Raw genomic sequence first — 12,304 nt, 5'->3', positions numbered from 1 at the left:
TCAGGTGAACACCCATAAGAAACTCGAAAATTGGTGATACATCCAACGTTTAAGATCGACCCATGCAATGACCAGACCGGCCTGATTTGCAGGCTACAAAACATCACACAGAGTGCCCCATCTAATGAACGGTCCCCAATCTTTTATACTTGCCAAATAGTCAACTACTCCCGCGAGTAGCCATAGAACTCTCCACATTTCTTCCTTGTGCAACTATTTAAGCACATCTCCACCTTTCACTCCTACACATGATCAACACCATGTCCAATACCCACATCTTCATTCTCTTCATAGCCATCTTCTTCTATGTAGCCTACAACTTACCTACAACCAAACCCAAAGAAACCAACCTTGTGTTCTATGTACATGACTACCTGACCGGCCACGACGCATCGGCGGCAACCGTCGCGGGAAAATCTGGCCCGAGCTCCAGCATTCTACACTTTGGGACCATCCTAGTCGTTGATGATGTGGTCACTGAGGGGCCCACATTGGAATCGGCGGTGATCGGCCGAGCACAAGGCATGTACATAAACTCCGCGTTGGACGGTAAGGGGTTGCACCTTGTTTTCTCTGTGATCTTCACTGGTGGGCCATACAATGGGAGCACATTGGAGATCCAAGGGGCTGATTTGTTCTCTCTAAAGGTTCGAGAATTTGGCGTTTTGTCGGGGACCGGCTTTTTTCGGTTTGTGAAGGGGTATGGGTTTATGGAGACTGAGTTCTTGGATTTGGCTAGTTTGAGAGGTATTCTCAAGCTCAATGTAACAGTTAGACATTACTAAGGTGTGTTTGGCTCATGGATATTTCAAGAGCTGAGTGAAATAGTTGTAGAAATTTCTTCTTTTTAGTAGAATTTTCAAATTTTGCGAATGGGGTTCCTTTATTGCGATCCATTGCAATAGGATACAACGGATTTTAGCTGTCGTATTTAGGCTCTTTTCAGTGACTTGCCTTGATGGGGGATGCTTGAAAAAACATCAAATTGAATATTTTCGACCCTTTGATTTTACAAAAGTGATGGTGATTGATCATATTCAAACGAAAAGAGATAGATTATCAAAGGGTTGAAATAATCTAATTTACTAAGTTTAATTTGATGCCTATACACTATTGAAAGTGAGATCTTTCGTGTGAGCAGATTGAATTATTGAAAAATGATCCCAAAAGGCTGAAGTAGTGATGTATCCTATTGCAATGATTTGTATTTTAGCAAATCTAATTTTATGTTGCACTTGACGCTGGTATTATTTCATGGACTTGGTAAATGCTACTTAATTAGAATAGATATTCCAAATTGAAAATTATTTTTCTCACTCCCAAAGTGAAACTAGACTAATCTTCCCTTTGAATTTTTTGACCCCTCATTTCCTCTTCTTGTTATGGCCTTGTTTTGTGTCAAAACATTTCTAACATTAATCAAGGAAAGATAAATATATATATCGAGCCTCAGTGTATGTCCATTGATCACCAAGAATCGGCCAATCAATGCAATAACCCTTGTGTCCAATCAATGTGTTATTAATTCCATTGGGCTAACCCAAAATTGCAAGATTAATTTATCTTGCTGGTCTTTTTGTTGGACTACGGCCCACAAACATTTGCTAGTACTACCTTTCTTAGAACCGACCTTTCTCGTGACTTAATACGATGGGATTTGATTGGTTAGTAAGACATAAATGGGGTAATTTTTAAATTTTTTTCTTCATTTAGGCTTCATCTTCGACAACACCCTACCATCCAATTAAACTATGCTGAGTTAAGTCAAGAAAAAGATCGGTATTAATAATAATAATAATACCGAATGGATGTCCAAATTCTTGACTATATTTCAAATAGCCAAGATGGATGATACATTATGAGTAAAAATAATTATCTTTACTATGTATAATGCAAGCAAGAGACGGATGCTACTTACGAGATTTTAGTTGTACTTGCATATCATCAAACATGTCACATTTGACCCACTTTGCATTAGCAAATGGTGCAGTTTTTTAGTTATGTGGGCACATCATGAAGCCTTGTGGGCACATCATATAGCCCATGGCCCTTTCTTTCCCTAACTAATGAGTAGCCCGCACCCTTTCTCAGTTTCTATTCTTCCAAAAGATCTCTCTTTCCCTGTCTCCCTCTCCATTACTCTCTCCACATGCATTGCGTGTGCCATACCATTAGTATTCTATAAATCAGGTTTTGAACTGGCTTTGGCACTATTAGCTTAGCCAATGGGCCAAACTTAGCCTAGCATGAATTGTCTAATCAATTTTAAGGTTAGCCTTGGACTCAAGTCATTTTAGCTCGACCCAACCCGGCCTGACATATATACATCTTTCTATCTTACAAACGCACGTTGCTCGAATCTTCAAGAAACACATGCACGTTATATCTAGGCCATTATAATTTTTTTTTTGCCTTCGAAGTGTTTATTTTTTTTTGGTGCATGTGCAGCTCACTTGATTAACGGATGGATTAGGAATATTCAAGTGGGAAATAGGGATTTTGAGCAATTTTCGTACAGCTGAGTTGGCTGTGGGCCCCATCATTTTTGGGCTTAGGCTGGGCCTGGCCCATTGCCACCCATCATAAAAATTCGCATAAAGAAGGTAACCAAAACACTTGAGTGATAGAGTCTCCAGGAGAATAACCGGAGAACGTCCATATCATGTTGTGGTGAATGATCTAGACCATCCATTTTGCAAGCAGTGGTGTCTAGTATTCTGGACTTGGTTGGGAGGCTGTATCCTCTACAATGCAGTGTAGGTTAAGCTTATCCTGCAATGAATATTTTTATCTTTTTGCTGAAAAATGTGACCTACACGCAGCCGGCATCAGAAACCTCTCCTGTGATACTCTCATTTGCCTCTGACCTCTTTATATGCATCTCCCTCTCCCTTTCCCTTGTTATATGCGGGCGCGGACTAGGTACTACCCCCGCCTGTTCCGAGCTTGGGACAGGTAGAGGCTTCAAGGGCCACTGATGGGCCACAGTAATGTATGAGTCTTATCCACACCATCCATCCCTCTTTTCATATCATTATAGACTACTGAACCAAAAATAAGGAAGATCCAAGACTCAATTGGACTACACCATAGGAAGCAATGGTGCTAGGGACGCCCACGGTTGAAATCTTCTTAGGGCCCACTCTGTTGTTTATTTTCCATCCAACGCCTTGATATGATCATATACACCTGAATGAAGTGAAAAAACAAATATAATCTTGATCTAAAAGTTCTGTAGTCTTTAAGAATTTTTCAACGGTAGGAATTTAATTACCCAATTTGACCGGTTAGATGAAAGATAAAGGTAAGAATAAATAATAAAAAATTGGACTTTATGGTACCCAATTTCGGAACAAATTGGGTTTCAGATCGAATCGGATCAAGTTGCTATGTGACCCGAAATTGACTTGGTCAAGCTTCGGATCCAAGTGGGTCTACTCGATCCGACCCAACCTTGACTTTCGGTTCAGGTCAAGTTGGATTCGATGAGTTGAGTCGGATCTTTCCCACCTCTAACTGTAATTCTCACATGGGCTATATATCCCATGAAATCCCAAGGGACAAATTTTCACCCTGATTTAAAATTCTAGTGGGTCATAGCTAAGAGAAATACAAATTAAGAGAGAAAACTGATTTCATTTCTATAGCTCACCAAAGTTTTGGATCAAAATAAAAATTGAGTCAAGGTTTCTTGAAGTGCTACTTCACGTGGACCGCTCAGATCATAGAGTTACATTACGTATTGTGACATACCAAAAAAGTTCACGTGAATTCCACGTGAACTGGTGCACCACTAAGCATTCGGCCACACACACACACTCTTACTCCGGTGATAGACTCTCAGGAGTTTCAACACACAGTAAAGGGTTCGAGCATCCATAGGTGGTGAAATCCCACCACAGTGTGACTGTGTGGGGTGTGTGTGGTGTCTTAAAATATAAGAATATCTTGTTAGGTGGGAAATACCGTTAACATATCCTGAGTGAAATATAAAGAAAGTTCCATTCAATAGGTAGCCACAATTGTAAGTTGAATATAGGCCGTTGATATATATTTTTTTCGAACTATCCATTTTTTAAAACAGGTGTGGCCCAACTGATAAAAAAAAAAACCTTTGTATTTTTGTGACAAGAGTTTTTCATGGCGTGCCTGACAAGGTGAATGGCCTGGATTTTCCATATGTGTGCCAAGATGGGAGAAAATATTTTATGATGTACTGATATGCAGTGCTCCGTCGGATATTTGTACTTCGTACTGTTCGTTTTTCAGTTTTTAAGAAAGCGCCCACGGTACAGATTCCCAAGCCACTGAGACGACGGATCCGAGGTTCCTAAAAAATGGCAGTGAAACGGAAGACACCTGCTAAGGACCGTTGATGAGGGTATTGATGGCATACATCCAAAAGTGCACGTTCGAACTGTTTGAGGCCCACTGACATGTGTTATTTCCTTCCAAGCCGTCCATTAGACTGAAAATAAACCCTGATCCACAACTCAGGTGTGCCACATTTGTAGGGTTGACTCAACCGAGTGTATATTTTGAATGCTGACTCGGATGCGCCGGCAATCCATGATCGGCACTAAAGTGGGCTGCGGTTGTCAATGACATGAAAAAATTAGCACCGTAGATAAGTCTGTACAACATCCATTGTTTTTCATGGCTTGAAAACTTATCTCACCAAAGATGATTTTTAGGTTACCAATGTTGGTTTTTTGACGAAAATATCCCTACCTGTTATGGTAAAGTAGCTGAAAAAAGCGGGAGTATTTTTGTCATTTTGAATTCATCAGTATGAATAAAGGTCTACTTTAGTATTTAAGATTTTTTTCGAGTCCAATGAAAAAAGGCGGGTAGTACATTGGGTCTATACAACGCAAAAACCCTAATGACATTTCACCTTTTCAATTTGGACCGTTGATTTCCTTTTAATAGTCCATAAAATAAAACACCTTTTGGGTTAATACTGCTACCCAGAGCCCCACTACCTCAACGGCTTGGATTGGAGCATATACGTGCCATATGTACGGTGGGTGTGCACCTGAGTATGGATCATCATACTCTGCCACAGTATCAAAGTTCCTCCTATGCGGAGATTTCCCGTTCTCCTGCAATTGTTCACCACACGTTAGTGAATTATCAATGTAATTGTGAAAAATGTGCAGAAATCCAGGCTCTACAAATGTGGCCCTCATCGGAGATGGGCCATGACCGCACAGTCATATAGTCCGGCAGTCTTTCAACCATCTGATTTCGAATTTGTATTTATAGCTGTTTAATTGTCCACTTGTTAGCTGTAATTTGGATGGTTAGAGTGGTTCAATTATTGGTGTTTTCAGGCTGCCGGTCCATCCAAACTGGGCCCATGACTTGGACGATCTAGATTGAGATACGTGCATCCACGTGTGTGCCGTGGTGAGCGATCGCCTCTTCCCATATAAATAGTCTCCGCGATTCAAGTCCGCGTGCCAGATTGTAACATGTGTGATGTCGGGGGCGAACACGGATTGTCCCCCCCACCCCACCCCCAGCTCTAAACGGGCGGGTCTATGGGCGGACCCACCATGATGTATCTGTAAATCGAAACCGTCAATCCATTTTCTCATATTATTTTAAGCCATGAACACAAAAAATGAGGCAGATCCAACGCTCAAGTGGACCACACCAAATAATAAGCTTGGTTGCATTAAAATGCACAAAGCATTAAATGTCAGTTGCATTAAATGCTAGAGTCATCTGTGGTGTAGTCCATTTGATCGTTGGATCTGCCTCATTTTATATGGATGCCATAAAATAATATGAGAAAAGGGATCTGCCTCATTTTATATGGATGCCTTAAAATAATCTGAGAAAAGGTATAGACGGTTTGGATGTACACATACATCACGGTGGGCCTGCTCACAAAACTGCTCGTTGGGAGCTAGGGACGGGCGTAGGTAGTACTCAAGCCGCGTCCGTCGGGGGCTAAGTGGGTGCACGGTCATATCCTCTTCAGTCTCCTGGTACTAACACCGATTGTGTACTAAGTAACTTCTGCAGGGCTTACCTTATTATTGTATGTAGTTTGTCCACACCATCCATCCGTTTTATCATATCATTTTAGTGCATTGTATCAAAATTGAAGCATATCTAAAGCTCAAGTCGACCATACCATATAAAAAAGTAGGTATAATGACGTGTACCGTTGAAACTTTCTTAGGGCCTATAATGATGTGTGTTTATCATCCAACATGTTAATAAGGTCATAAGACGTGGATGAAGTGAAAACACAAATATCAAATTGATCCCGAAACTTCTACGCCCCCAGGAAGTTTTAGAGGGTATGCATTCGATTAACACATTTTCTTGTGGTGTGGTCCACTTGAGATTTTTATATGCTTCAATTCCGGTATTGTAGCTAAAAAGATATGATAAAACGGATGGACGACGTGGATAAGATACATGCATTACAATGGAATACACAGAGTTTACTCAGCAGCATACAGTTAGTCGATACGCAATCCACATATGTCCTAGTCTTGGGCCAGGCGGATTCCACGAGGATTCTGTATCAACTGCATCGCTAAAGCGACTCGCGCCATAAGAGATTGGAGAGGTGATCACTACACACGTGCTGAATCAGAACGCGTGTGAGATCAGAAACACCATCTGAGGTCCAAATAAATATAAATTGGGCTTCATACTTTTGAGTATCATTTTTATTGATAGCCATTGTATATCTATATTGTTGTTCATGAACCTCTATTAACAAGTCCGTCCCTAAACGAAATCTAATGAAATGCATCTAGGATTATGTTGGTGCAATTGATGGGACACACATACTTGCTCATGTCCAAGCAGCGGATCATGCGAGCTTCCGCAATCAGAAAGGCTTCCTCTCTCCAAATGTATTTGCGGCATGTTCATTTGATATGAACTTTATATATGTATTGGTCGGTTGGGAGGGTTCTGCTTCGGATGCGAGGGTGCTACACAACGCTTTGACCCGATCAGATAATTCCTTACTTGTCCCATATGGTGCTGGTTATCTGTTCAAAGATTACCAATCTAATTAATACCTATCTCCAATCTTCAATTGTCCATTTAATAGAACATTGATTCAAATATGTAAGAAAATATTATGTTGTCGACGCTGGATATGCGCATTCACCCAGTTTTATGGCTCCATATTGGAGTGTTCGATACCACTTATAGGAGTATCAAACTGGGAGAGCGCTCGTGAACATGAATGAGCTGTTTAATTACCGACATACATAATTGCGCAATGCAATCGAGCGTTGTTTTGGTGTTATAAAAGGTAAATTTTTCATATTAAAGACGACCATGTAGTATGAATTCCACACACAAGTGAAAATTGTGATAGCATGTTATGTGTTACACAATTTCATACGAATCAGACATGAGTCTCCTCAGAATCTACATGACGTTGGTATATCTTTTACTGATAGGGAGAGTAACCTAACACCACATGAGATATCAATGAACGATGAGAGGTAATGGTTACTACTGAGTTACTCTGCGAGAAAAAGATGCTTGGATTTGAGTGCGCGATAATATATTGCAACTTGAATGTGATCAGATGCGTATCAAAATAGTAAGAGTAAATAGTCAAATTATTTTTAATTATTTTTTATAATCTTTCATACGAACTGGACACTATTTAGTTGCTTATAATATTAAGTACTTGTCAATGGAATTATGGTCTTCCAAAATTTTGAAATATAATTCCAAATAAGTATGTTCAATTTCTGATCATTCTTTCTTTTATCATGTAGATTCTTACAAAATCGGTTGACATTAGCTAAATTTCATCTATACTTGACACGTGCTACATGCGTAGGTGGTTCTGGTCCAATGATAAATTGATACCAACGCAATCACCGGTTTAAACACCAATGGTGCCAACTTGATATTCTCCACGTGAGAAGATAGTAAAATCCCTCACCGAACCATTATCCCGAGCACCAAAAATCAAACGGATTAGAGTTATGGATCAAGTTCTTTTCAACACGTTGCTCGAACATGTTGTACTAGGACGTAAAGCTAATAATGGTTTTAAGCGGGAAGCCTATCAAGCAGTTGCTGAAGAGGTGACGAAACATACAGATATAATTGTCAACTAGCAAAATGTGCAGAACCGGCTGAGGTATTATAAAAGAGAATATAATGTCGTGAAGGACATGTTGACAGCCAGTGGGTTTGAATGAGATAATGAACGAATGGTGGTTACAGCCCCTGATGAAGTCAGGAAGGAATACCTTATGGTAAGATTTGATAGAATGGATGACCTTACAGTTATCATCAGATCCAGTCAGGCCACAGGACATTATGTGCAAGGAAGTATAAGTATGGTCGCATCATCCTCTCGAATTCAACGAGATCTCAAGGAGGCATGGAGTGACCTCGAAGATGATCTTGACGATACTATTAACCTCTCAGAAGATAACGTAGCAGACTTGACAGGGACCAATCAATTTTCATCGGACACTTCTCTGATGGAAAATCACGTCTCACATGACACTCCTACTCGAACTTCTGATTCTAAAAGTAGCTGAGGTGGGACCGCATCAAGGAAACGTATGCGGCCTCCTCGTCCCTATGATGTACTCGACAACTCTCTTAGGGCCTGTTTGGTTTTCCAATTACCACAGTAGTTGGGTGTAAAGATAGCATAATTACGTCTTTACATGTATTAGCAATGATTGTTTCAATACCTGTATTTTGCTTTCCCGTGCTTGTTTTTTGGCATTTTTTGGGTGTAATAGATAGAAATTCAGTAGGAACGTGTTTGGATAGACAATTTTGTAATCAAATCATTCCTTTTTTGCTCTTATGGTGTCCACCATTTTAGCTCTACAACAACTGTAATTAGTTGTTTGATTTTTACAGCAGTGCTGAATATACAACTTCCCCTTTCAGCAATTTGGTCAACTATGGACAAGTGATCGTGGGAGCCAATCTTTGCATATGCTTAAAGTTTTTATACAACACTATGTGGTGGACCACATGATGATCTTTGTGATAGATTGTCTGGTCCACAACATATATCGAAATGCACCAAAACGTATATCAGCACTATGTGGTGGACCTGTTTCAAATGGACGTGTCTCACGGTTGACATTGCAACAACTGAATCTAGATGGCCAACATACCGGCGGAATAAAAGCGGGTACATGGGTCCCTTCAAATTCGAATTTTGAAGGATAATGGATGATCATATACATAATTCAGCTGTAATATGGATAAATAGACACAAGATTCAGAAATAGACATATAGGGGTCAATGTGTATATGTTACACTTCAAAACTTTAAATTGAAGTAATCAGCGTACTCACACCACTGAAAATCTGGATGTGGGATCAGTAACCCAATGTTAGTAGCAAGCGCTTGCTACTAATCCTTACCACGTGAGAAAATATGGGCCCCACTAAAGTATAACATAATGTACTCCTGTAAATGTGACATGACAGTAATGAATTATGAAAATCACCTATAAGTTAACCCATAAATTCCTAAACATCCACACAACCTGTTCAAAGCACACCACAGTCCTCCAGAAATTGTATAACAGTCGTATTAAAAATAACCATAAACCAAAAGGCTATAAGCTAGCACCACGCCATGAGTTGAATGACGATGATTAAAAGCAAGCAACCGAAGATAATCCTAAGGAGGGCCTCAAATGATCTTGACATTTCTTCAACGTCATCTCACGGTGTGCCGTTGCCAGCACACTTTGCACAGTAGTAGGATGGTGACAGGGAGTGCCTTATATAAAGGTTGCTGTAACTGGCAATGCAAGGTTGTTCAGTTTTTAACATCCTCGTTTGATGGTCGTCCTCGATGTCGGCCACTGGTTCATTGTGTTGCGGCGCATACTTGCAGAAAGCAGTCTGTTGAGTATATGCCTCCGATGTGGACTTGTATCCTCTGAAGCGGGCTATGGAAAATCTGTCCACCTGTTGGCGGCACTCCTCCCATGTATCATACAGTCCGGGTCGACGTCCATTGAAGACAACATACATTTTCTTGCCCATATGGAGACTATGGAAATACGAATAAGTACAACATGCAGATGATTGATATTAATAATTAAACATAAAATAATTTTTATACACTTTACCACTACATTAAATAACTGATAATATAATGAATCTGAGAATCTGAGAGCGTACCTGAAGCGATGACTTGTCCAGTAAAAATTTGGTACTTATCCTATACAAAGTGCAGATATGAGCAAGATAGTCATATGGAAAACAATATATCAAGGAGATTAACATCGGATAATGCAAGATGGGCATCAACAGGTAATGCAAGTTAATACGCATCAACGATGGGATTATCAAAAACACACATCAAGATCCAAAAAAAAAATAATAATAAAAATATCATCCAAAATAAGCAATAAATTTTCAGCTAGTCAACAAAACTAGCCCTGTAGCAAAAAAAAGTTTTGTCCAAAAACCACTTGACTGACAAGCCAAAGAAAACAGAAACCCATCAACGGTCAGGTGAATGACAGTGTAATTAGTGAGAAGACCGATCTGGTGCAAGCAGCATCAGCACAAAGTCCAACCTCCTTGCTTAGGGAGTGAAAGGAATGAAGCAGATTGTTGTTCATCTTTTGATAGTATCTTCGTGGCGCGTAGGATCTTGTGACCCGTGAGGCCTTCAATCTGCTCCAGAGCAGGCACAATCTGGGACATACGTACCAAATCCTTCCCTTGGTGTATGGTTATATCTAGTGACTTGACAGCTTCTGCAACATCACCAATTCCTTTGCCAATGACGTCGCAAGGGCGATCCTGTCTGGTTCTCTTCCTAGAATTGGATGTGTTGCCTGTGTTCACCGAGTTGTTCCCATTGACATTCGGACTACAGGTTGCGACATGAGCACTGTCACCACTTTAAAACGACCACTGGATGTTATGTCCACTGTCCCCTACATCGTCACTGGACAACACGAGTGTATCGTCGTTCAGATCAACCGATGTTGTCGGCGTAATGTCGAAATCACGGGACCTTCCCTTTCGCACAATACTATGCATATTTCCTGTGGAAGCACGCGATCCAGTAGCGCGGTCATTTACAAATAGGAAGGTGAGGTCATCTTACCATCACATCGCCTTCCCTCGAATGTGTTGTGCATAGGGATGTGACTATTGACAACAACCAAGAAAAATCTGTATTAGTAAATAAATATTAATGAGATATTCTTTAAATATACATTGTGCTAAAGTAACAAATTGGTTTAATATAAAAAATAATCTCACCCGTATGTAATCCTCTCAGACATCATCTGGAGCCGTAATTAGCTTATTGTCCTCATCCCAGCCAAACCCACTAGCATTGAGGGTGTCTTGAACCTCAAAATACAACTGTTTCAATGTTTGGAGGTGATTACCAATATGTTTTTCTTATACTGATATCCCTAGGGCACTCCTGACAGTTTCCACGACCATTTTATAGGTCTCCTTCTTAAAACCGTTTGCACTCTTGCGGCCATTCGCCACAACATCCATCAAGGTTTCAATGAGGTAGTCATCCATTTCATCCATCCACCGAATTACACCACTAGACACAACGTTTTCATCGAGTGATTTTGATTTATACTTTCGTAGTGTCCTTCGTGGTGTGACACACTGCTCTTGCCCAGATTGTTTGGTGGGGGTTGATTGGTTGTTCCGCCCATTTGGAGACATTTCTTCATCACTATTAACTTCAATTATCTACAAATAGTACAATAGATTTATTACACCCGCTCTTATTATCGCATTTATTATCTTCTTTCTTTCAACATCCCCAAATCTTAAGGGTGTCTTAAATAAAATATTTCTGCAATATTCCCCTACTCCAATAGTAGTAGTTGTTGCAACAAGTGTAGCTGCAAAGGCAGTCATTTCCTCTTTCGTCCATCCTTGACCCTCCATGTTTTGATTTTCTCTTGTATAACAAACCCAATGAAATTGAGTTAGTACTAATGACACTTTATAAAATATCAGTTTTCATAGGCGAATGTAGCAGTAAATGCCCTTTGCTACTATGTATTGATATATACATTTGTTGGCGATACATATACAGAGAAACGAAGGTTGGTGATCATTACTAGGTTCTCCAGAGGTAAAACGATATCTTGAATGTTGTACTCTGAAATAGTGAAATACTTATAGTTGGTGGTTTTCCGATGGATGTAGTCAAATATTGTCACAAACTATATATATCCTAGTTATTGTTTGGTTGCGGCTGCACTTTTTATCTTTGCCATGACCCACCTTTTTCTCTTTCTTTTTTTTTTCCATAATAAAA

The 12,304-nt window shown here is 40.0% G+C and overlaps 1 protein-coding gene across 1 annotated transcript; it reads left to right on the top strand.

Annotated features, from left to right (window-relative positions):
- Positions 1–260: 260 nt before the first annotated feature.
- Positions 261–1,110, top strand: LOC131231352 (dirigent protein 2-like). Its single transcript, XM_058227517.1, has one exon. It carries the CDS (start codon positions 261–263, stop codon positions 783–785), a length of 525 nt encoding a protein of 174 aa, XP_058083500.1. The 3' UTR covers positions 786–1,110.
- The last annotated feature ends 11,194 nt before the right edge of the window (positions 1,111–12,304 follow it).

Source organism: Magnolia sinica, chromosome 17 (genome assembly GCF_029962835.1).
Source record: "Magnolia sinica isolate HGM2019 chromosome 17, MsV1, whole genome shotgun sequence".
Lineage (NCBI taxonomy): Eukaryota > Viridiplantae > Streptophyta > Magnoliopsida > Magnoliales > Magnoliaceae > Magnolia > Magnolia sinica.
Note: the sequence above shows the minus strand (reverse complement) of the source record. Positions and strands in the feature narration are given on the sequence as shown.

Bases quoted from the DNA above. Each gene is read 5' to 3' on its own strand.
- LOC131231352 (XM_058227517.1), top strand. From the start codon at position 261: ATGTCCAATACCCACATCTTCATTCTCTTCATAGCCATCTTCTTCTAT.